This window comes from Nerophis ophidion, linkage group LG07 (genome assembly GCF_033978795.1).
Source record: "Nerophis ophidion isolate RoL-2023_Sa linkage group LG07, RoL_Noph_v1.0, whole genome shotgun sequence".
NCBI classification, from domain to species: domain Eukaryota; kingdom Metazoa; phylum Chordata; class Actinopteri; order Syngnathiformes; family Syngnathidae; genus Nerophis; species Nerophis ophidion.
The window spans coordinates 77461580-77488631 of record NC_084617.1 but is presented as its reverse complement, the minus strand read 5'-3'; the positions used below and the strand labels follow the sequence as shown (position 1 = coordinate 77488631).

Below are 27052 nucleotides of genomic sequence, written 5' to 3'. Positions count from 1 at the left end.
ATGCATTTTTAAGCCATCCATCCATTTCTACCGCACCTGTTCAAGAAGTTGCGTTAATGGTAAGAAGTTATTTATTTATTATTGGTTAGTGTGGGGATTGCCCTTCTGGGGGTTCTTCAGACCACCAAGCACCGACATAAGAGCCTATTTCAGGGTTACAATCTTGTTGTTTTTTTTCAATAAGTCCCTCAGTTGCTTCCCAGCAATTGTATTTTTCTCTTTCGTTTTCGCTCGCGCTCTGGCTCCAGCCCCAACCCCGTCTCTCCTCCTGGCTGCTGCTTATAACAGAGTGACAGGTGATTAGACAACAAGGCCCAGGTGGGCCGTCTACGCACCTGTCGCTGATTTTGAGGCCGGTCCTGGCACACCCCAGTTCACTGCAGGCCCGCAGGCCACGTCCCCTCCACAGTTAGCTTCGGAATGACAATGTGATTACAAAGAATAAGAGACCTATTTTACTCTAGAAATGTTGGTCTTACTTAAAAATTCATGCGTTTAGTTGTGTTCAGTGTTAAAACTAAATGGCTCTCTTAGCCAAAAAGGTTCCCGACGCCTGCTCTAGAACGATCTCCCGGCCTCTGCATGTGAGACAGGCCCCTTCTTTGGCTATTTTTAAGACCCTTCTTAAAACCCACTTTTATTCACCGGGTTTTAACCCAGCATGAGACTCTAAACTGTTTTGAACTTTTTTAACTGTTAACTTTTTAACTGCTTTTTATTTAACAAATAGTTCTTAGGGTAATTTGTATTTGCTATTTCAATGTTATTTTTTTTGTCTGTCCTTTTTTTGCCTTTATTTCCTTGTGGTGTACCGCCTTTTGTTCTTCAACTGTGGTGGTTTTTAAAGGGCTTTATAAAGTTGGTATGGTATGAAGTTGTCAAACATGTATATTACTTAAAGCACTTGACAATGAACTCTATGCATGTGTTATTGCATGCATTTTGTAGTTAAAGACTCTGGTCTGTAATTGTTCAATCAGATGACGAATAAGGAGAAGAACGTTCGTGGTTTTACTTAGCTCTGGTGCGTAGTTCCGGGTTGTCCTCTGTGACAGCGTTGATTCGTTGAAATCGTTTGTAGTTCTCATGTCACTCAGTTGCCTTCATTGCACCTTTTATAGCCAGGCCACGCGAACTACATTTCCCATGATGCCGTTTAAGGTCTCAGCATAACAGCTTTGCAGCCGCGACTAGAAACATCCGGGTCCCTCAGGTTTCTACCAGGCGACCCGTCGCCATTAGTGCGAGCGCATAAAAAAACATACAAATTTAGGGGCAAAATCTTAATATTGACAATTCCTGGCTATTGAAAACATTTCAATACATCGGATCTGCAAATTATTCACCCGAGCAAGAAGAAGGTTGATTTTTGGGGGCCTGTCCCCGCGCGGCGAGCTATTCGTCCTCTCCTAGCACAGCCTCCCTAACTTGAGACGCCGATATCGTGTCTCTTCTTTAACTTGAGACGCCGATATCGTGTCTCTTCTTTTTCTCTCCGGATTATTTTGTTGTCAAGATGTCGCCGTGATGGGGTCTCCGTGTTTGATAGATATGAATCAGGGCATCTGCCGCCTGACCCGCACTGTTCGCAGCCCACTTTACTCCTTGTTGTTTTTGTTTGATGCTAGCGAGCTCAACGGCTCTCCGCCCGGAGCTCGGCCTCAGCAGCGCTCGTCGCACGGACACAACAAACATGGAGAAAACCCCCAACAACAGCAACTCCAAGGCTCCACCTCGTTCCAACTCTTCCGGGCCAACGCCGGGGGATTCTAAACCCAAAACAGGTGATAACACCATTTAAATAGGTAGCTGCACGCCATGTTGTCTATTCAGGCGGCGGCCTAGTAGTCAGGCGCAGGCAAACATGTCGCTGCCAATTGTAGGATCAGTTCGATCAGTTAGTTTAGCGGTCAACAAAATAAACAAACAGTTCTACATTCATCAATTGAAAATATTGCAGACCGAAAGGGTTTAGGCTGAAGTTGAACACTTATTACGCCTAACCCTATAAATCGTAGACGCAGCATTGGCTGCTGTGACGTGAGAAATGGGGCCGCCATCTTGAAGTGGTGATGAGGAGCCGGCGAGCAGCCAAAGTCAGTGGTTCTCAACCTTTTTTCAGTGCTGTACCCCCTGTGAACATTTTTTTAATTCAAGTACCCCCTAATCAGAGCAAAGCATTTTTGGTTGAAAAAAAAAAAGAGATAAAGAAGTAAAAAAACAGCACTATATCATCAGTTTCTGATTTATTAAATTGTATAACAGTGCAAAATATTGCTCATTTGTAGTGGTGTTTCTTGAACTATTTGGAAAAAAGATATAAAAAAAACTTGTTAAAAAATAAACAAGAGATTCAGTTATAAATAAAGATTTCTACACATAGAAGTAATCATCAACTTAAAGTGCCCTCTTTGGGGATTGTAATAGAGATCCATCTGGATTCATGAGCTTAATTCTAAACATTTCTTCACCCAAAAAATTATTTTTAACATCAATATTTACGTAACATGTCAACAAAAAATCTAGCTGTCAACACGGAATTTTGCATAGTTGTATTTTTTTTCACAGTTTATGAACATACATTCATATTTTGTTGAAGTATTATTCAATAAATATATTTCTAAAGGATTTTTTAAATTTTTGCTATTTTTAGAATATTAAAAAAAAATCTCACGTACCCCTGGGCATACCTTCAAGTACCCCCAGGGGTACGCGTACCCCCATTTGAGAACCACCGGCCTAAACTGACAGTTGACAGGTAGAAAACAAAGATGCTAAACTGACAGTTGACAGGTAGAAAACAAAGATGCTGTTAGGCATTTTCCTGCTCAAATGAGCAGATGGTTGAAAATAGGAATCGGGGGATTACTTTTCACAAATAAGATTTAACATTAACATACTATTGGTTGTATTTTGTGGAAAGAATCTTACCACAGAGTTGAGAAGAAGCAAAAAATGTTAATAGTACTGAAATCAGACTCTAGCAAACAAGAGTATGTCCATTATAAAATTGCTTGTCAATGAAATTAATTACATTAAAAATGTCGTACTTGAATGACATAAACTTGAAATAAATGATGAAGATATAGATTGTAAAAGCTGTAGATAAGATATAAATCCTAGACCACCATCTCGTAGTTGTAAGTTAAAAGTACTGAACTGACGAATGTTCGAGGGAGTGGAATACTAGTTTACTGGAGACTAGATCATTCATTTTTCACAAACATATTTAGGAATGTTTCCATTGGGCGTTCCTGCAGTTCATGAAAGTTTACATTTTGTTTTTCAGAAAGTAAGAATAATGGAGGGTCCAAGCGTTATAACCGCAAACGGGACCCCTCCTTTCCAAAAGCAGAAAACTTCACAGGCCCGCGTCGCACCAATCCACAGAAAAGCAAGACTTTTGACAAGAGACCCCCCCAGAGAGGTGGAGGACGGCAGTATGGGGTTGCAGGAGGAGGACGACGGGAGGAGGTTGGTATTTTAGGAGATGAGGTCCGATTTTTGTGCTTGTAAGTTTCTGTAACATGTAGGGCTGGGCGATATGGACGAAAAAGTATATCTCAATATATTTTTACTTAAACTTGATATTCGATATATATCTGGATATATTTTCCGGTGAAAGTATACATATAAAGATATTCATTTTTGAGCGAGATTGACTGAAATTGAACTGAATGACAGTTCAGTGGCACTTTTATTAACCCAGATAGTCAAGATGGGTATTAACAGCACTTTTATTAACCAGTTAGTCAAGATGGGTATTAACAGCACTTTTATTAACCAGTTAGTCAAGATGAGTATTAATAGCACTTTCATTAACCAGTTAGTCAACATGAGTATTAATAGCACTTTTATTAACCCAGTTAGTCAAGATGGGGATTAACAGCACTTTTATTAACCCAGATAGTCAAGATGGGTATTAACATCACTTTCATTAACCAGTTAGTCAAGATGAGTATTAATAGCACTTTTATTAACCCAGTTAGTCAAGATGGGGATTAACAGCACTTTTATTAACCCAGATAGTCAAGATGCGTATTAACATCACTTTCATTAACCAGTTAGTCAAGATGAGTATTAATAGCACTTTTATTAACCCAGTTAGTCAAGATGGGGATTAATAGCACTTTTATTAACCAATTAGTCAAGATGGGTATTTACTATGGATGTAACGGTACACAAAAATTTCGGTTTGGTACGTACCTCGGTTTATAGGTCACGGTTCAGTTCCTTTTCGGTACAGTAAGAAAACAACAAAATATAAATGTTTTTGTTATCTATTTACCAAATTTGTAAACAATGACATGATCCTTTTAACATTGGGAACACTATAATAATTCTGCCCACGTTAATCCACATTAAACTGCCTCAAGTTGTTGCTTAGATGAAATAAAATGACACAACTTTTCTACTACATATAAAAAGTGCAACATTAAACAGTTTCAAGTCAAGTCATCATGCTTAATTTATTACAGCATTGGGGAAGCCTGTAGTTGATTTTTTATTATGTAAATGTTATATTTGTATCAACATGTGATAGCAGGGACCCTGCCATTCAAAACTAGGCTGCTACATTGATTAATGTAACAATAGCTGAAAAATAGTTAAATAGCAATAGGAGAGACTATTCTTCCCTAAACACCATGGAATTCATGTAGGCTTTATGATGCATTGACATTATTATATACACTATCAGAGACAGAAACTTTTCATTTACATAATGTCATTTTTTGCTGCTTCAACACACCTCAATCAACACTGTCCGTAACACACACACATACGCACACACCGCAAAATGAGCTAACGTTACGCTAAAAGCTCATGAGCCTTCACCTAAAGCCAGGACTTCGTGTGAGCTGAGCTGCAGTTTGTTTCCAGAAGGTTAACGGGCTCATAGTAATGTTTAGAAAGTAGTTGACTTGGAAGTGTTTAGTATAACTTGGGGAGAGTCCGTTGCTCCCCTGCTAAACGCCTATCTGCTTGATGCTGAAGCGCTGACTAGATGTGCTCTGAAGAGGCACTGCTGATTGGTTGTTACATCGCTCTGAATACGCGCTGCTGATTGGCTTGTTATCGTTACGGTTGTAACCAATCAGATGGTTGTGTGGGAGGGACAATGCTGGGTGCTGTGCAGGAGACAGAGGCAGAACGGAGCGGAGGAGCTTGTTAAGACCTTAGCATAGGCGGCTACATCATATGTTCGTGTTGAACTTGTTCGGTACTCCTCCGCACCGAACCGGAACCCCCGTACCGAAACTGTTCAATACAAATACACGCACCGTTACACCCCTAGTATTTACAGCACAGTAAAGAAACTGCTTAAGTAGCACATAATTACATAACATAAATATTCTTTCTACATAAAATAAATAACATAGCTGTGCAAATAATACAAAATGTATCAAAGTCAGATAAAAATAAATTTGCAGACAGGCACATTGTAATTCCCAGTGTTTGATGTAATGGACTGTCACTCACCTACGCTTCTGCTCAGCACCAAGTAAGTGACTTGACTTCATTGTGCGGCTCTCCTCTTCCTCACTTCACCATACATTTTTGGCAGCATTTTCTCCTATGAAAATTTGGACTTACATGGTAAACAACTCAAATGAATATTTTATCCAGATACATGCATTTGTCCCTCTGCCATCTTCTACTAGTTTTTTGAATATATAAATTGCCCGCTTGAAAATGATCTTTTCTCTTCTACAACTCTCGTCGTCATTTGGGATGTCTGTGTGTGATTTCCCTTCCTGGTTTCATGACCCGCCTTATCTGGCCTCTGATTGGCTTGGCCCTAATGTTTTGCCATAATCTCAACCAATGGTGACTCTTCATAGTAAACAACTAACCAGTCATGGATGTTCTTATACTGCAAGCAGGTCTTGGAAGGAGGAAGGGGAAGGGCTAAGAAATCCATAGAGGTGGAGTGGGGGAGAATCCAGGAACACAAGTGTTTGGTCATTTTAACGTGAAATAAATTATATCTATCACAATATTTTGTTAATGTACTGTTTATCTTGTTTAAAAATATATCGATACATCTTCAAAACTCGATATAACGCCCAGCCCTAGTAACATTTAAAAAAAAAAAAAAGTTGAAGCACATTTATTACATGCATAATAGCTGATCAATTGTATTCGCCTCCGCTTTTCCAGGTAGCAGAGACACGCCGGGCCGAGTTTACCCCGGCTCAGTATGCTGGACCGAAAAAAATCAGCTTGAATCACTTGTTGAACTTCACCTTCGAACCTCGTGGAGGCAATGGTGCTGGCGGAGACGGAGGACCCTCCTGTTGGGGACGTCGAAACAAATGGGGCCACAAGCACAAGCCCTTTAACAAGGAGCTTTTTCTGCAGGCCAAGTAAGCCAAGCGTAAATGTTCCCAAAAATGATGGAGGTAGAGCGTTCTCTTTGCATTTCAGTTGCCAGTTTCTGGTGACTGATGACCAGGACTACGCAGCTCACTTCACTGATCCGGATACTCTTGTCAACTGGGACTGTGTGCAACAAGTGGTAAGTGCTTTTTGTCCGTGTGATGTGTTTTCCAACACCATTCACCTCAATGTCTACCCTTTTGTTTCATCCAGCGAATCTATAGTCACGAGGTGCCATCTTGCCCCATCTGCCTCTACCCACCTGTGGCAGCCCGCATCACCCGCTGTGGACACATCTTCTGCTGGCCCTGCATATTGCATTACTTGTCCCTAAGTGACAAGATTTGGTCCAAGTGTCCTATATGCTACGAAGCCGTCCACATGGTGGATTTGAAGAGGTGATTTGAAGAGCAGATTTATTCTTAATAAATCATTGGCGTGTGTTTGCAAGGACCCTAAAATGTTTGGATTTTTAAATGCTGTTTCACAGTCTGATCTTAAAACTATTGGATGTTGCAGTGTGGTTGCTATGGAGACCAGGCAGTATGTGGTCGGCGATGTCATCACCATGCGCCTCATGCGCAGGGAAAAGGGAGCTGTTGTAGCCATGCCGAGCTCTAAGTGGGCGAAAGTGGAAGAGCCTATACGCTTTGGAGGCAAGTCATGGCAGACATTATGGTGGAGAAGTTGATTTTTGCTCTTTTGGTGCAGTTTATGTAGGAAATATACCTTTTTTTTTTTTTACATGATAATGATTTTATGAATAGACATAATTCAATAAATATCTTTTTTTGTTCTGTAGATGCTGCTCTTAGTCCATATTCCAAGCTGCTGCTCACCACCTCTGAACAGGTCCTCATCCTGGTGGCGGAGGAGAAGGCTGCCCTGCAGGCCCAGCTATGCCAGGACGAAGATGCACAAGGCTGCTTTATCCAGAGCGCACTTTGCCATTTGCAGGTAAACACAGGATACATAAATGTACCTGTTGTTTCTTCTTTTTGTCAATATGCATTCTCTTAGTTTGTCAACAAATATGAGACTGATATTAACTAACTGAAATAGGGCCCCTACAATTAAGCTATTGATTCGATTCATATTGTTTTCCTTCGATTAATTAGTTTATTGATTCCCTATGACCTGGAGGAGTGGCCACAACTTTAAATACGGACGCATAGTTTCCGCATGGCTGCTGTAATAAAATGCACCTGATCTGTGTGCTAGCTTACAGCAAAGAGTTTTTACTTTTAAAATTGTTTTTTTTTTTGGTCAATGCACACATGTTAAAAGTGTAATTTCAATGTTGAGCTTGATGTGCAATTGTTAGTGGGGGGAAAAAGAACAAAGGTTATGACGAGCAAAAAATAGTTTCAACTATTTTCCCCGAAATACGCATTGAGGATATTGTATCTTATCCCGTTAATCGTACCAAATAATCATTAGATTATTCAATTACTAAAATAATTGATAACTGTAGCCCCAGACTGAAATACATTTCCATAATGTACTGTAGGGTTGCATGATTTCAGCCAAAATTATAAAGGATATTTTTTTAAAACTTATAATTTGAAGTGCTTGATTCTGATTTCTATTGTACATATATTTAAAGACGGAGATTTTCATCTTTATTCATTATTTGTAGCAACACTTTTTTGCTCTATTGTTCCATGTTAATGAGTTTTTTTTTTGTGTATTAGTAAAATATGCTCTGGGTCCATAAACTTCTCTTTAACAAATGACAGACTTTGAACACCTGGTTTAACATCTTTCACCATGAGGGCAAAGTGTTGCCAACTGACGGAAGGGTGTCTCTAAGCTGTGTCTTTGAGTTCTTAGCACTTGTAACTGGATTGTTCCTGCAAGTTTTCTATTTGTTGATACCAAAGATGTAACGATTAAAGGTATTCATGATCAACCGCGTTAAAACTCCTAACCGTTATCATCACCATTTTTTAAATTAGAATGATCGTATTTGTTTGGTAACTGCACTTCTATTAGTTAACAAACTAGTGATTCAGCTCATTCACCGGAGAAAAATGTAGATGGAGAGATAAATGTAGATGACATAAACGCGAACATGAACAGAAGAGACATTGTCTTCTCCTGCTACAAACGTCCTACCACAAATCAAAACTTGTATAAACACTTTTCTGTCTTGACAACTAGTGTGTTATAGCTTCACAGTTATTGTTAGTTTTTAAGCCAAAATGTCGTTCATTCTCCCTTCCTGTCTACACACTGTTTCTGCTTGTAAGTACAACGTGCGTGTGCGTCACCAAACATGCTCCACTGCTCGTAAAACCATTAATGCCACGACATGACGGCGACGCACTGACCTGCCTGTAAAAAAAGGTACTGGTATTTTGTGGGAGGCAGTATAGTACCGTTTTTTATTAATTAGTACCGGTATACTGTACAACCCTAATGCAGACTGGAGAGTGCTCTCGCAGGGAGGAGTCTGCGGGGGCTTGAAGGCGCAAGACATGATGGAAAAGAAAATCGATTTTAATAATTTCCTTTTTTTAACATTGTCATGTTTGATTAATAGGATTACAATTTAAAATAGATTACTTTTGCAGGCCTAAAGTAACCACGGTGTGAACAGACACTGCATCTTAAATTTTTTTAGAATTCTGATATAAATTGCATTTTGTATAGAATAACAAAACACTAAAAGAGCTTTCTCTGGAAGGCAAAACTTCTGTCTTGATTAAAATACTTATGTTAACAAAAGGCGTTGCATATATCATGCAAATAATAAACTCTTATATTCAGAGGCCTATAGTTTTAGTAAATGGATAAATCCAGGCTTTTCCACTGGGCGTTTGGCACTACAGCTTTAGATTTTTGCAGAGCGATCGCTTCAGTAATATATGTGCTCCTTTCTTATCATACATGATAGCTTGAGTAAATGGTTCCACCAAAGTGAGCTGCTTGTTAGCGGTAGTTTATTTGTTACGCTTTTGTTCTCCTCATTAAGAGTTGCATTCCCCCCCAACCCGGCTGGATTATTCTGTCAGATACTGGAATAAGTTAGTTGTTTTCATTTTGAAACAAACTTTGCAACGTGCAGTCACGTGTTCCACGTCTGTTGACAACAGTATTCTTTCCTGTGAACAAACTTTTCATTGTCATTTGCGTTGGCAGTAGCCATGTTGTTGCTATGTGTGTGAATCTCGGCTACAGAAATGAGGTGGAGATCCACAGAAGCTTCTGTGAGCAAAGAATGTGCCGGCGCAAGAGGAGAAAAACGTAATTTTCTAAATTGTCTGAAGCAAATAATTGAGTTAATCGTCAAAGTGTATTTATTGCCTAAAGACTATTTAATTTGAAAGAAAGGTGTATGTTACTCGCTGCAAATGACATGTAGAGGGTATCCGAAGTTGTCTCGAGGCCGTGGAGGTAACTCTCTTCTTCAAAATGTCGAGCCTGCTTTTGGCACCTTTGTCGTCTCACACAGGTGGTGGTGGTGCTGCTGTCGGGCATCCAGGTTTTTCATGTTGCAAGAATATCATGTTTTTCCCCCACTGGTCTGGTGACCCCCTGAGCCCAGGTTAAGAAAGGCTGCCTTAAACTGTAAACTATTTGACTATGCACTTATTTTGCTCCCTCCTTTTTACTATATGGTAGTTTCGCAGCATAAACTGTTCATATATGGTAAACACATTGTCCTCATTTCGATTCAGGAGCGAGAGGAAACGCTTTTTCAGCACCAGAAGCCAAATAAAGTCGACACCTTTGACTTCTCCTCCCTGGCTCTTGAGGAACCTACTGCTCCTGCAGAGGAATTTATGACTAATAACAGTATTACCAAGGTAGGACGGAAGGAACACTCATCCAGCTTTTTTTTGTTTTTCTCTTTCCTGGATTTAGTCACAGTCGCCAATAATACCAGTCTCATTTTAGCCGATGCTCCAGTATTCGTCTGCATTTGATGATGAAGTGGAAGTACCCCCAGAGGAGGTTGCTGAGGAGTTGCCAGGGTCTCCTGGAGATATTTTGGAGTGTGTGCTAGAAGAGCCTCCAGATGCTGTGTTAGATGTAGCCCCAGAGCTCGATTCTGATGAGAAAATTCCTGCCAGCGAGACAGAAACAGGTCACACTTCAACCAGCCAGGTGCACGGACCCTTCTATTACTTCTATCAAGGTTGGTATTTTGCACAACCAAAGTTTAAGACATAGTAGTGATGTTCTGAACAGTTTATTCAGTTTGAGACTGGATTAGTATCATTTAATATTTTTAATCTACGTGGTGTTATAAAATGCATTTACATATAGGTAAAACTTTAAAAATAGAATATCATTCAAAGGTTTTTTTTATCCAGTAATTAGATGTACAAGGTGAGACTAATATATGACAGGCTCATAACATGCAACTTAAGATAGTTCAAGCCTTCTTCTGATACAATTTTGATAGGATTATTATGATTTGCAGGGTGAATTTACAAGGTAAAACTAATATATGACATAGGCTCATAACTTGCAATTTAAGATAGTTCAAACCTTATTTTGATAGGATTATTATGGTTTGCAGCCGCCCTGCCGACACACACCTACACACAAAACGTATCAACTTTAAGAGCCGAGCCACTACAATGGTGAGGAATGAAACATAAAATCCACTTTCTTTTTGGCTTGCAGCGGAAGGGAGTAGCATGGGGGAATGTCAGAAATTGTATTCTACTGAGGCGGGAAATTAGTTTGAAAAAAGTATGGCATTTTTATATTTGGAATCTGTATTACCTAGGGCTGAACAATTAATCTACACCGTATTGACTTCAATGTTTTGATTGGCACAATAATGTAAACGCAAGAGGCTGAGTTTATTTTTCTTTTTGTTTCTGCCGTCACTGGCATTTGAACGAAAAACATGTTCACCAATCAGAATTGAGCCTTGGGTTTATTCGCCGCTCGCTTCAAACCGGGAGAAAGAGGTCTCACTCTGCATTGCTCTCTGCATCTGAGCACACTTGACAGTTGAATTACTGGACGCAGTGAGCCATCTTTTCAGTCACCTACAATCTTTAGTGCAAGACTGCCAGCTTTCCATGCACAGGAAGCACAGCACAGCCTTCTGACTTGCAAATAAGAAGTTACAAAAAGTAAGAAATTTGGAGGAAAATGCCAAGATCATGTAATGGCTACAAAAAGAAAGACAATAACTGCACTTTAAGATGTTCAATATTTTTTTAAGTTACATTTTTATTTACAGAAATGATTCCAAAGTAATATACTTTATAATTAAAGTATAATGGTAAACAGTTCTAAGATAATGAGAAATAAAATATACATGCTTTTAAATGGTTACTTGCATTATTATTATTATTTATTCTAATTAAATTATAAACACTAGTTTTTATCGGTTGTTTCTTCAAGAGCAGATGTAAACAAAAGCTACGAATCTGAAACTCTACATAAAGTAAATTATTGCATATTGATCTAATGCAGGGGTCACCAACACGGTGCCCGCGGGCACCAGGTCGCCCGTAAGGACCAGATGAGTCGCCTGCTGACTTGTTTTAAAAATAGCTCAAATAGCAGCATTTACCAGTGAGCTGCCTCTATTTTTTAAAATGTGTTATTTATTTACTAGCAAGTTGGTCTCGCTTTGCTTGACATTTTTAATTCTAAGAGGGACAAAACTCAAATAGAATTTGAAAATCCAAGAAAATATTTTAAAGACATGGTCTTCGCTTGTTTAAATAAATCCATTTATTCTTATTTTGCTTCTTATAACTTCCAGAAAGACAATTTTAGAGAAAAAATACAACCTTGAAAAATGATTTTAGGATTTTTAAACACATACCTTTTTACCTTTTAAAATCCTTCCTCTTCTTTCCTGCCAATTTAAATCAATGTTCAAGTAAATTTTATTTTTTTATTGTAAAGAATAAAAAATACATTTTAGTTAAATTTTTCATTATAGCTTCTTTTTTTTTTGACAAAGATTATTTGTGAAATATTTCTTCAAACTTATTATGATTGAAATAAAAAAAAAATGTTCTGGCAAATCTAGAAAATCTGTAGAATCTAATTTAAATCTTATTTCAAAGTCTTCTGAATTACATTTAAATTTTTTGTTCTGGAAAATCTAGAAGAAATAATGATTTGTCTTTGTTAGAAATATAGCTTGGTCCAATTTGTTATATATTCTAACAAAGTGCAGATTGGATTTTAACCTATTTAAAACATGTCATCAAAATTCTAAAATTAATCTTAATCAGGAAAAATTACTAATGATGTTCCATAAATTATTTTTTTAATTTTGTCAAAAAGATTCAAATTAGCTAGTTTTTCTCTTCTTTTTTCAGTTGAATTTAGAATTTTAAAGAGTGGAGATTGAAGATAAACTATGTTTCAAAATTTATTTTTCATTTTTTTTCCTGTTTTCTCCTTTTTTAAACCGTTCAATTAAGTGTTTTTTTCATCATTTATTCTCTACAAAAAACCTTCCGTAGAAGGAAAAAAAATGTACGACGGAATGACAGACAGAAATACCCATTTTTTTATATATATAGATTTATTTTATTAAAGGTAAATTGAGCAAATTGGCTATTTCTGGCAATTTATTTAAGTGTGTATCGAACTGGTAGCCCTTCGCATTAATCAGTAGCCAAAAAGTAGCTCTTGGTTTCAAAAGGTTTGGTGACCCCTGATCTAATGTGTGACGCCTTGAGGCAATAATATTTTAAAAGTTTGAAAGTAATGTGTCTTGTTTTACTTATTTTGAAGTGTAATGCGTTTATACGTATAAAATGATAAAATTGCTGTTTTTTGAGAGAAAAGTCGCAATTGTGTGTTTTCTCAAAATCGCGCAGCCCTTGTAGGAACCCTTCAAGGTTTAAGGTTAGAGTCAGTCTATTAAATACATGTTGATTTTAAACTTTTTGCTCCTTGTTTTATTTAATCTCCAAATGAAATGATTCCTCTTTTTTTTCATCCTCTAGCCGAGGACTGCCAGCAGATGTTCTTGCATCCTGTGAATGTACGCTGTTTGTTGCGGGAATATGGCAGCTTGGAGGCCAGCCCAGACTCTATCACCGCCACCATGGTGGAAATTGAGGGACACACAGTCACCGAGGTCAGAATAACTCAAAGCACTCACTTTTATAAATAGAAACTTAAGTGTATTGTTTTGTTGTGCCTTTTTAAATATCAAAAATGTATCAAATTGCATCATATTATCTAAGCCTGATTAATTGATCCAACAAACATGTAAAATAAAATAGATAACTTTGCCATCATCCATAAATTGCCATGTTCACGTGTTGTATTTTTGCCTCTGGCTTTCAAACATGGTACAAGAGGAATTATCTCTGTGCGTCGCTTTTACCACCTGAGCACATGTATTCAAAAGTAGAGTATATCCTCTTGTCGGTCATCCACAATCTTTATCTCGGTAAGCGGAGTCTGCGCCAATAGTTAGCACACACAAAAAAAATTGGAGGAAGAAAGATGATAGCAAAGACAAATGTCCGGTGTGGGAATACTGTATTTAGGCTTCAAAAACATGAGCAAGACGAATGAGCCAGTATGCCCAAATTGTTGGAAAGTTAGACAAAACAAAACACCTTACTCAGTTTTTTCAATTGGGGAAAAAAAACTACATTTCAAATTGTTAAATACAGTCATGGCCAAAAATATATGCACCCCTGCATTTCTGTCGGATAATGCACAATTTCTCCCATAAAATTGTTGAAATGACAAATGCTTTGGTAGTCACATGTTTTATTTATTTTGTTTGCATTGGAAATAGAGAACAGTTGACTTAACCTTTGTGTTGTGTGTACCACACTGAGTATGGAGAAAAGAAAGAAGAGCAAATAACTCTCAGAAGATTTTAGAAGCAAGATTGTGGAAAAGCACAGACAATCTCAAGGCTCCAAGTCTATCTCCAAAGATATACATTGTCCTGTGTTTCCGGTGTGCAATGTCAACAAGAAGTTTCAAGCCCATGGCACTGGAGCTAACCTCCCTGGAAAATTTGATGAAAGACTGCAACGAAGGATTGTTAGAATTGTGGATAAAGAATCTGGATCCACTTCCAAACAAATTCAAGCTGACCTGCAGACAACAGGGTACAACAGTGTCAGCTGGCACTATCTATTGCCATCTCAATGAAAAGGGACGCTATGGTAGGAGACCCAGGAGAACCCCGCTGATGACACAGGGACATAAAAAGAACAAGACTGTAGTTTGCAAAAACTTACCTGAGGAAGCCAAACTCCTTCTGGGAGAAGGTCCTGTGGACAGATGACACTCAAGTGGAGCTTTTTGGTAAAGCACATCATCACACTGTTTACAGAAAACAAAATGAGGCCTTGAAAGAAAAGAACACCGTCCCTACAGTCAAACATGGTGGAGCTTCACGGAAGTTTTGCTGCTTCTGGTACCGGATGCCTTGACTGTGTGCCTGGCATCATGAAATCTGAGGACTAGCAAATAATGTAGGGCCCAGTGTCAGAAAGCTGGTTCTGTGTCAGAAGTCCTGGGTCTTCCAGCAGGACAAAACATACTTCTAAAAGCAGACAAAGCGTTGGAGAGTTGTGAAGTGGCCATCAAGGAGTATGAGTGGAGAGTGAAAAGATGTAAAAACTGCAGTTGGGAGAACTTCAAATGTGAGAGACTTGAAGCAGTTTGCAAAAGAAGAGTGGTCCAAACTTTCAGTAGCAAGGTGTAAGAAACTCATTGATAGTTACTTCTTTTTTCCCAAAGGGTGTGCTACCAAATATTAAGGTGAGGGCGCCAATCATTGTGTCCACTCCATTTTTGGAGTCCTGGGTAAAATGATAATCAGATTTGGCTTTTAGGTTTATTTTTTTTTGTGTTGTTCCAATGCAAACAAAAGAAATAAACATGTGAAAACCAAAGCATTTGTCATTTCAACAATTTTCCGGGAGAAATGGTGCATTATCCGACAGAAATGCAGGGCTGCATATAGTTTAGGCCATGACTGGACTTACTGAAGTGCAATTTTTGCTAAGAGATTAAGAGTCCATTTTGTTTTTGTCTGTTTACATATTTAGGATATTTAACGGTCTTAACCTTCCAATTACAATGGTACGAAACTGAGAAACAAGTTTATTGCATTTGAAAGAAATACTGTATTTGCAATATTATTAGATATTACGACTACATGAATGCCTTTTTGGTCGCAAAATAAAGCTGACAATGTTATCGTTTTAACGCAATAATTTGTTGGGCAATATATTCTCCAGCAAAATTTGTTATAAACTAAGGCCTAATATTCTCATCAAATATTACAAATTTTAAATTAACTTTAAATACAGGGTGGAGTGCCATCTCCGGGTTGGGGAGGAGACCCTGCCCCAAGTGGAGGAGTTCAAGTACCTAGGAGTCTTGTTCACGAGTGGGGGAAGAGTGGATCGTGAGATCGACAGGCGGATCGGTGCGGCGTCTTCAGTAATGCGGACGTTGTATCGATCCGTTGTGGTGAAGAAGGAGCTGAGCCGGAAGGCAAAGCTCTCAATTTACCGGTCGATCTACGTTCCCATCCTCACCTATGGTCATGAGCTTTGGGTCATGACCGAAAGGATAAGATCACGGGTACAAGCGGCCGAAATGAGTTTCCTCCGCCGGGTGGCGGGGCTCTCCCTTAGAGATAGGGTGAGAAGCTCTGCCATCCGGGAGGAGCTCAACGTAAAGCCGCTGCTCCTCCACATCGAGAGGAGCCAGATGAGGTGGTTCGGGCATCTGGTCAGGATGCCACCCGAACGCCTCCCTAGGGATGTGTTTAGGGCACGTCCAGCTGGTAGGAGGCCACGGGGAAGACCCAGGACATGTTGGGAAGACTATGTCTCCCGGCTGGCCTGGGAACGCCTCGGGATCCCCCGGGAAGAGCTAGACGAAGTGGCTAGAGATAGGGAAGTCTGGGCTTCCCTGCTTAGGCTGCTGCCCCCGCGACCCGACCTCGGATAAGCGGAAGATGATGGATGGATGGATGGATGGATACATCAACTACAGTTATCCCTTTGTCGCTGATATAATAAACCAATTACTCAGCCCATTTAACGCTGTTGTTCCAAGTCAGTGTCGGGTGCAATCTGCTATCATAAAAAAAGCCAATCAAGATTTTAAGTGGCATATTATTTTATTAAATGTTGGAAGTTCAAGGTTGACGTTGTACATTATTTGCTTCTCATTATATAAAGAATAGTACATGACCGGTCATTACCACATATTGTTTAACACAGGCAGAAACGTTTTTTAAATAGCAAAAACTACTATTAACACCGTAACTGATTTATCCTGCTTGCCTTGTTTCAGGAGATCCGCCGTCGTCATCGTTATTTGTCTCATCTGCCACTCACTTGTGAGTTCAGCATCTGTGAGTTAGCCTTGCAGCCGCCAGTCCTCTCCAAAGAAACCATGGACACATTTGCAGGTTGGAAAACACTCCCCATCTTTCAAATGTCCGGTGTGCTTTATTTAGTCGCACTGGGATTGAACAGTGTGGTTTTTGTCTGAAGATGAACTGGAGAAAAGAAAGCGCCTCAGACAAAAGAAAGCAAGAGATGAGAAGCGCAGAGAGAAGCGAATAGAAATGGAAGAGAACAAGAAGCAGGGTAAATGTGAGTATACTGCCTGTTTCGACAATGTCAGAATGCACTTCTTCACGCTTTAATTTATATTTCTTCCCAACTTTTCTCTTCCGATTTAGATCCCGAGGTGCACATAGGACTGGAGAACCTCCAACATTTCCCAGCATTTGGTTCACCACCTGACACCAGCAGCCTCCCAGTCCATCCGGATTTTACTCTGGTTCCTCCTTCCCCCCTTAGCAGCAGTCCTTCCTCTGGTAACTGCAGCTCTACCAGCTCATATCTACAATGTTCACTCTGCTGCCGATACTTTATATTTGAAGATTTTTAACATTTTAAGTTTTGTCTACAATATTTTAGATGGGATGACATTCCCAAGTCTAAATGGACAAAGCTCATATGTGCGGAGTGTGGAGGAAGACTCTCACTGCATGTCCTTTGCACAGGTGTGTACACAAACGGCTGTGGACTACCCCAAACAGAAACATCACATTGGAAATTATCACTGTTTTTGCCAATTTGAAGTAGATTTTACATGATGTGGACCTGTCTGTGTTATACTTAGATGCTGAGAGACGGGAAAGCCAAAGCCGAAGCTGGGCTCAAAATCTCTTCAAAAGACGGTACTGAAAGATGCCACAAACACATACACACACATTTTTCAATATTGGTATTTGCCATACATTTTTTTTGGTAGCCCGCCAAGAATACATTTTGACTGCCACAAAGAGATTTGCCCCCCCCCCTGTTAGGTGGCCTTGTAGATGTTAAAGCTCATACACATGTGCTGCCAAAGAATGACAAGACGTAGGGTTAGGGTTTAGATTTAGATTTAGATTTAACGAAATTGTGTGACAGTCAAGGCCGGGGGTCAGCAACGCCGCCCTAGTGGCTCTCGGGAGCTTTTTCAGAAATATATGAAAAATGGAAAAAGATGAGGGGGAAAAAACATATTTTTGTTTTAATATGGTTTCTGTAGGAGGACAAACATGACACAAACCTTCCTAATTGTTATAAAGCACACTGTTTATATTAAACATGCTTCACTGGTTCAAGTATTTGGCAAGCGCCGTTTTGTCCTACTAATTTTGGCGGTCCTTGAACTCACCGTAGTTTGTTTACATGTATAACTTTCTAGGACGTGTTTTATGCCACTTCTTTTTCTGTCTCATTTTGTCCACCCAACTTTTAACGTTGTGCATGAATGCACAAAGGTGAGTTTTGTTGATGTTATTGACTTATGTGGAGTGCTAATTGATGCTAACATGCTACGTAGGCTAGCTGTATGTACATATTGCATCATGTCTCATTTGTAGCTATATTTGAGATTTAGTTTCCTTAATTCCTCATAATTCAATTTATATCTCATGACATATTACATACTCTGTATGTATTACATACTGTATTACATACTCTCTCATATTACATACTCTGTATGTAATATGGCTTTAAATTTTTTGCGGCTCAAGACGGATTTGTTTTTGTATTGTTGGTCCAATATGGCTCAACATTTTGGGTTGCCGACCCTTTGTCAAGGCGAACAGACGAGAAAATAAATACTTAAATCATATAAATTGAATGATAAATGATATAAATGTTATAACTAAGTATGGATGTAATGATGAACCATATTAATTAATGATAACTGTGGTAAAATTCACAAGATGGTCCGTATTATTGTTTAATTAAAATTATTGAAAAACCGTGATTGGTATCTTTTATTGAGATAAACTTGCAGGCTGACCTGCGCCAGCCCGCTAGCTCAAATGCTAACATAAAAAAAAAAAAAACTACCATTTTTCCCAATTATAAACAGCATACTCCAATCTAAACTAATATGAACATTACTGTCTGAGCAACTAAGTTATTTAATTGTGCACTTTGAAGCTAAAGGCTGGGGTTCTCTACAACAGAATGATCATGCTTTACTCTGAAGAATACGTACTGTCGGTGTTTTTAAACTGCTTTCAAGGACGACTCAATAGAGTAGAAATTAAATCAATAACTTTTTATTTCTTGTAAGGGAATTAGGTATAAATGAAATATGGACACAAAGCAGCATTAATGGCCAATGCATACACATTTTATTTGAATGAAGTGCAACCAGCACTTAAGCTTGAATTAACAAGAGGAAACATTTCTGCTCACACTTTCAACATTCAACGCCACTCACCAACTTTTAACAGTAGATGCTGTCGTTTTTTAACGTAAAAATAATCCAATCAAAAATAAAGTGCATGAAAACAATAAAAGCGAAGCTATCAGTGAAGCTTAAGAAACACAAAACATGCAAAAAGAAAAAACATTTTCTGTCTGGTATAGTTTACTTGATCAAGAAATGTCAGTATAATTACTTTTTGAGCACAATCAACAATACCACGACAATAATAATAATGACAACCGTGATGATTTTGGTCAGGAAAATAGTGCTATGAAATGTTCACATTGTTACTTTTCTATGACTAAGTAGTACAACATTCAAAAATAAGACAAATCTACAACTTTTCAAAATGTTGTAGTGATACAGAACCTAGAGAACGTGCAAAATGACTGACTTGAGTTCTCATGTTTTATGCTCAAAATACCAGGTTTTCCTGAATCCAACTTTGCTTGCTGTAAAAGTTATTTGCGCATAATGAGGAAGTGCTGTGCTGTTGTTAGGCCAGGGGTCGGCAAGACAACATGTTGAAAGAGCCATATTGGACCAAAAATACAAAAAAAGCCTTATGTAAGAGTTATAATGAAGGCAACACTTTAAATTAGTGTCTCAGAGGGTTAGATAACTCCTGGAAATTACGGCCTTAAAACTGCCAAAGGTGTTGATGTGTGTCCATCCATCCATTTTCTACCGCTTGTCCCTTTCGGGGTTGCGGTGGGGTGCTGGATCTTATCTCAGCTGTTAAAAGAAAGGACAGGCTGGCTTCTTCTAATGGATTTATTACAATCTTTGCAAGCTTGGTAACGTTTGCGGTAGTCTGGAACAACATGGTAATGTTTGCTGTAGTCTGGAACAACATGGTAATGTTTGCTGTAGTCTAGAACAACATGGTAACATTTGCTGTAATCTGGAACAACATGGTAACGTTTGCTGTAATCTGTAACAACATGGTAACATTTGCTGTAATCTGGAACAACATGGTAACATTTGCTGTAATCTGGAACAACATGGTAACATTTGCTGTAATCTGGAACAACATGGTAACATTTGCTGTAATCTGGAAATACATGGTAACATTTGCTGTAGTTTGAAACAACTTGGTAATGTTTTTTGTGATCTGTAACAACATGGTAACGTTTGCTGTAGTCTGGAACAACATGGTAAATTTGCTGTGGTCTGTGACAACATGGTAACATTTGCTGTAGTCTGGAACAACATGGTAACATTTGCTGTGGTCTGGTACAACATGGCACACAATCCGAAATGCAGCCAATATTACATACAGATAATGTGTGATGAGACATGCAAATATAAATTAAATACACAGAGGACATAAGGAAATTAAATGAGCTCAAATATAGCTACAAACGAGGCATAATGATGCAATATGTACACACAGCTAGCCTAAATAGCATGGATTATTAGCACTCCATGCAAGTCAATAACGTCAACAAAGCTTGTGCATCCACGCACAGCATAAAAGGCTTGGTGGACAAAATGAGATAAAGGAGGGGCATAAAATACGTCTTTCTGTGGCAGCATCGGAGAAAGTTGTACATGTAAACCAACTATAGTGAGTTCAAGGACCACCAAAATTAGTTAGACAAAAGAGCGCTGGTCAATACATATTAAACAGTGGAAGGTTTGTGTTGTTTGTCCTACAGTGTGAATTATATTTATATAGCGCTTTTCTCTAGTCACTCAATGCGCTTTTACATAGGGAAAGCCAATATCTAGGTTCCATTTAAAGCAGTGTGTGTGGCACGGGGAGCAGGTGGGTCAAGTGGGTCAAGTGTCTTGCCCAAGGACACAACAGCAGTGACTAGGATGGAGGGAGCGGGGATCGAACCTGCAACCCTCAAGTTGCTGGCACGGCCACTCTACCAACTGAGCTATACCGCCCAGAAACAATTCATAACACAGAAATTCTATTAAAACAACAAATATATTTCCCCCCATATTTATCCAGAGAGCCACTAGGGCGGTGCTAAAGAGCGCTTGACTCGCCCAACACGACGGTGCTGGCGCTGTAACGAGTGCGAGGGCCAGCAATAAAAGTTCAAAAGAGCGTCGCATGACTCGCACAATATCAACACTTGTTGCATACGGTGTTGTTTTATTGGGACTCTGGTACTTTAAAACAACAACAAACTGAAATGATACTATATTAGATTTGTCTTGTAAATACATGTAATGTTTTTTTGTCGTTTGTTTTATCATTTATAAATATGCAATACCTGCTTAGTGATTATGGTGTGCAGGGTTTAAATGCAAGTCATGTATTACTTGGTCAAATGTCGATGGCAACGAGCACAATGCTGACCGACGGGCGTGTTAACACGGGTGAAATAACACTTTTGTTGTGTTGTGTTTCACTTCTTGTAAAACCTGTTTGTGTGCCGGTTGAAAAGTGACTCCTGAAGGCAGGACTGTTTGTGGTCCTGCAGAGAAGCTGCTGCTGCCCCCTGCAGCAGACAGCGATGGGGAGAGCGATGGCTCGGAGCGTGTGCCCGTGCCCAGCTTTCAGAACTCTTTCAGCCAAGCCTTTGAGAAGGCCCTCCTGCAGTTGGACGGTTGTGCTGCTTCTCCACAGCTGCTGGTCGTCACAGGTGAGTCACCTTGCATTCTGCTGCTCTCAACACTTCACTTTTGGATTGTTCTCTTGCAGAAGACAAAGGAGCAAAGAAGAAAAAGAAAAAACAGAAACTTCTATTCAGCACGTCCATGGTTCACACAAAGTAGACAACACTGAAAAAAATGGAATAGTTCAATGTTTGGGTTTATAATTACTCTGATTTTAGTTTTTGGGGAGCGTAAACTTGGAAAAGGATTTAAAATGCAGCCAAATTGAATGCAGTGTTGCTTTTACAGTGAGTTAAGGTTTTGAAGTTTGGTTTCAAAATGGTGCAGAAATGTTCTTATTCCTATTCCACACACATATGGGTTTTATAGCTCTGATCATATTTTAGTAGGTCATATTTGGAGGCCTGTGGTATAAATAAGAAGATTCCTTTAGGGTGCCTTATATTACTAGTCGCAGTCAACCAGCTGCAGATACATCGCACCTTTTCAATCTTTCTAGGATCCTCCTTTCTTACCTTTTAAAGAGCTTGTCAGGCACTTTTCTTTATTTTTTTAGTTTGCCACAATTTGAGACAGACCACATTATTGCAATGAAAGCTTTCAGCACAGCAGCTGTTTTGCAAAGTTTACTCCTATCATCTCTTGTTAAACCGTAATTAATGCACTTACCTCATCTGGTTTCCTCATCTTTGACTTTTGCTCACCAAAAGTCTTTTATTTCAGTGTTGCGATTGTGTGAAGCTGGAATTGGGCGATGGAAAATTTTTGAAATCACCTTTAATTTTGAGCAAGTGTATAGCCTATTGAAATAGGTCTGCTGAAATGAATAAACATTTATGCACAATGCAACCATTGTCTTGATTATCTGCTTTTTCTAATAGGTTGATACCAAAGCCCAAAAGGATGAGGTCAAACATAAATTAGCACTATCAAATTTAGTGAGTTTATGCATGTGAGTAATCACAAAAAATGGCATTAATCATGAATCAATGCAGATTAATCACCAAATGTATTTGGACTGCGGATGGTTACCTGGAGGCAGGTGTGGGTTGTCATACAGTCTGATCACATAAATGCATGTCTGCAAAAATGAGAAGACCCAGACAAATTTCTATTTAAAATACAAGATTAATATAAAACACATGTTTGAGCAAATGAATTACACATTTCTTAGATGTTGTATAATGTTCTGATAAACTGCAATTAATCAAAAACTGAGGTCTTTATTGAAATGTTCAAGCAAATAATTGACAGTACTGTGATTACTCAGGATTAATCACAGTTAAAAATGCAATTAATTTGGTTTTAAAAATCATTAGACAACACTAATTGAAATCATTAGAAATAAATGAATCACGTGACTTAAGTATTTGCAGTCTTGGTTTAGTAGAGTGGTCCCCAATCACCAGTCCGGGACACATTTGCTACCGGGCCGCATGGAAACTATAATTTATAAAGTACCACATTTTCTCAGACTTCACTTGGCCTGTCCCACTAAACACTGCAATAATTCTGTAAATAGATGTGAAATACAACTCCCTGGTAGTTGTGCTGGGACAATGGACATCAATGGACATCAAACATTTGAATGTGCCAGATTGTGGGCAAAAGCTAATTTACTCCTAGAAAGCTGGTCTGTAAAAATAATGCATACATTAAACCAGTCCCTGGTGGTAAAAGGTTGGGGAACACTGGGTTAGTAGTACTTAGCACGATACCTTTTTTTATTTTTCTATAAACTTTTATTTAAGATATGCAACATTTACATATTTGCAAAGAAATAATGAGATGGGAGGTTGTGTGTGGGGTCAGTGAGTCCCAACTAACGTCTATAAAATGCACACAAAGAACCGTTTGCACCTTCTCTTGTGACTGGTGGGCGGTCCGCGCCATAAAGCTGAGCGGGTCCTGAGGAAATGGGGCGCGGACAACAAACAGGACAGACTAAGTTCAACAGCCCAGTAAGGCAATTAGTCTAGGAGAAGGATCTCTGATATAAAATACCCCTTCCAACCCGCACCAAGCCAGCGTGGAAGGTGTAGGCTAATAACCAGCATGAAAAGTACACCAAAGGGCAGAAACATGCTGAGGCTTTCGTCCAGCAGTGGACTGACAACGGCTGATGATGAAGGAAATAATAATGGTCAAAACATGTACAAAGACATTAGGAAGCAGCGCCAGGGTTGTAAACTCAATAAAGCAACGAAAATAGTATATATATATATATGTGTATATCTATACATATATATGTATGTATATATATAGATATACACATATATATGTATGTATTATATAAATATATGTATAAATCAATATATGCATACATATATATATATGTACATACATAGAGGGGCAAGTGTGTCTGCCTCACAATACCAAGGTCCTGAGTAGTCCTGGGTTCAATCCCAGGCTCGGGATCTTTCTGTGTGGAGTTTGCATGTTCTCCCCGTGAATGCGTGGGTTCCCTCCGGGTACTCCGGCTTCTCCGGCTCCCTCCCAATGCACCCGGGGATAGGCCCCTCCCACCTCCAAAGACATGCACCTGGGGATAGGCCCCTCCCACCTCAAAGACATGCACCCGGGGATAGGCCCCTCCCACCTCCAAACACATGCACCTGGGCATAGGCCCCTCCCACCTCCAAACACATGCACCTGGGGATAGGCCCCTCCCACCTCCAAACACATGCACCTGGGCATAGGCCCCTCCCACCTCCAAACACATGCACCTGGGGATAGGCCCCTCCCACCTCAAAGACATGCACCCGGGGATAGGCCCCTCCCACCTCCAAACACATGCACCTGGGCATAGGCCCCTCCCACCTCCAAACACATGCACCTGGGGATAGGCCCCTTCCACCTCAAAGACATGCACCTGGGGATAGGCCCCTCCCACCTCCAAAGACATGCACCTGGGAATAGGCCCCTCCCACTTCAAAGACATGCACCCGGGGATAGGCCCCTCCCACCTCCAAACACATGCACCTGGGCATAGGCCCCTCCCACCTCCAAAGACATGCACCTGGGGATAGGTTGATTGGCAACACTAAATGGTCCCTAGTGTGTGAATGTTGTCTGTCTATCTGTGTTGGCCCTGTGATGAGGTGGCGTCGTGTCCAGGGTGTACCCCGCCTTCCACCCGATTGTAGCTGAGATAGGCACCAGCGACTCCAAAGGGAATAAGCAGTAGAAAATGGATGGATGGATATATATATATATATAAATATATTATATATATATATATATATATATATATATATACATATGTATGTCTGTGGGCTATAGAGTGTTTTCTATCGGGGCTCCAGTACTTTGGAATGTTCTAGCAGTAACAGAGATGCTACCTCAGTAGAAGCATTTAAGTCCCATCTTAAAACTCATTTGTATACTCTAGCCTTTAAATAGACCCCCTTTTAGACCAGTTGATCTGCCGTTTCTTTTCTGCTCGGATGAACCACTGGCTGTCCAGCGTCGGGACCCGGGGTGGACCACTCTTCTGTGCATCAGTTGGGGACATCTCTGTGCTGCTGACTTGTCTCCACTCAAGATCTCCTGCTGACCCCACTATGGACTGGACTCTCACTATTATGTTAGATCCACTATGGACTGGACTCTCACTATTATGTTAGATCCACTATGGACTGGACTCTCACTATTATGTTAGATCCACTATGGACTGGACTCTCACTATTATGTTAGATCCACTATGGACTGGACTCTCACTATTATGTTAGATCCACTATGGACTGGACTCTCACTATTATGTTAGATCCACTATGGACTGGACTCTCACTATTATGTTAGATCCACTATGGACTGGACTCACACTATTATGTTAGATCCACTATGGACTGGACTCTCACTATTATGTTAGATCCACTATGGACTGGACTCACACTATTATGTTAGATCCACTATGGACTGGACTCTCACTATTATGTTAGATCCACTATGGACTGGACTCACACTATTATGTTAGATCCACTATGGACTGGACTCTCACTATTATGTTAGATCCACTATGGACTGGACTCTCACTATTATGTTAGATCCACTATGGACTGGACTCTCACACTATTATGTTAGATCCACTATGGACTGGACTCACACTATTATGTTTGATCCACTATGGACTGGACTCTCACTATTATGTTAGATCCACTATGGACTGGACTCTCACTATTATGTTAGATCCACTATGGACTGGACTCTCACTATTATGTTAGATCCACTATGGACTGGACTCTCACACTATTATGTTAGATCCACTATGGACTGGACTCTCACACTATTATGTTAGATCCACTATGGACTGGACTCTCACTATTATGTTAGATCCACTATGGACTGGACTCTCACTATTATGTTAGATCCACTATGGACTGGACTCTCACTATTATGTTAGATCCACTATGGACTGGACTCTCACTATTATGTTAGATCCACTATGGACTGGCCTTTAACACTATTATGTTAGATCCACTATGGACTTGACTCTCACAATATTATGTTAGATCCACTATGGACTGGACTCTCACACTATTATGTTAGATCCACTATGGACTGGACTCTCACTATTATGTTAGATCCACTATGGACTGGACTCTCACTATTATGTTGGATCCACTATGGACTGGACTCTCACTATTATGTTAGATCCATTATGGACTGAACTCTCACTATTATGTTAGATCCACTATGGACTGGACTCTCACTATTATGTTAGATCCACTATGGACTGGACTCTCACTATTATGTTAGATCCACTATGGACTGGACTCTCACTATTATGTTAGATCCACTATGGACTGGACTCTCACTATTATGTTAGATCCACTATGGACTGGACTCTCACACTATTATGTTAGATCCACTATGGACTGGACTCTCACTATTATGTTAGATCCACAATGGACTGGACTCTCACACTATTATGTTAGATCCACAATGGACTGGACTCTCACTATTATGTTAGATCCACTACGGACTGGACTCTCACTATTATGTTAGATCCACTATGGACTGGACTCTCATGCTACTCTCCCCACATCTGTTGTCCCCTCCAAGGTTTCTCATTGTCATCCCATTGGGTTGAGTTTTTCCTTGCCCTGATGTGGGTTTTGAGCTGAGGATATCGATGTGGCTTGTGCAGCCCTTTGAGACACTCAATCGTGATTTTGGGCTACATAAATAAACATTGATTGATTGAATGATATATATAATGTAATAAAGTGTAAAGTTTTCACAGCTTTGTGGATTTAGCGTGATATGTGTTTCCCACCATGTTTGCCGTCAAGCGTCACTTATTGCAGCCAGCCAGAGTTTTATTTTGAAAAGCGGAAGCAGTTGGGTGTTGCTGCTGAGCGGAAGTGTG

The 27052-nt window shown here is 39.6% G+C and overlaps 1 protein-coding gene across 2 annotated transcripts; it reads left to right on the top strand.

The window, feature by feature from the left end:
• The first annotated feature begins 1187 nt into the window (after positions 1 to 1187).
• On the top strand, positions 1188 to 22530 carry rnf10 (ring finger protein 10). 2 transcript variants are annotated; one of them, XM_061907174.1, is made up of 17 exons: positions 1188 to 1784; positions 3290 to 3474; positions 6163 to 6368; positions 6430 to 6520; positions 6595 to 6779; positions 6901 to 7037; positions 7184 to 7338; positions 10065 to 10193; positions 10285 to 10525; positions 13326 to 13459; positions 16666 to 16783; positions 16869 to 16970; positions 17060 to 17197; positions 17301 to 17386; positions 17506 to 17563; positions 21546 to 21707; positions 21767 to 22530. In XM_061907174.1, exons 1-17 carry the CDS (start codon positions 1622 to 1624, stop codon positions 21838 to 21840), a joined length of 2364 nt encoding a protein of 787 aa, XP_061763158.1. In that variant the 5' UTR covers positions 1188 to 1621; the 3' UTR covers positions 21841 to 22530. The 2 variants fall into 2 exon arrangements, with proteins under 2 accessions (XP_061763158.1, XP_061763157.1); XM_061907173.1 differs by having other exon boundaries at positions 21510 to 21707.
• Positions 22531 to 27052: the final 4522 nt, after the last annotated feature.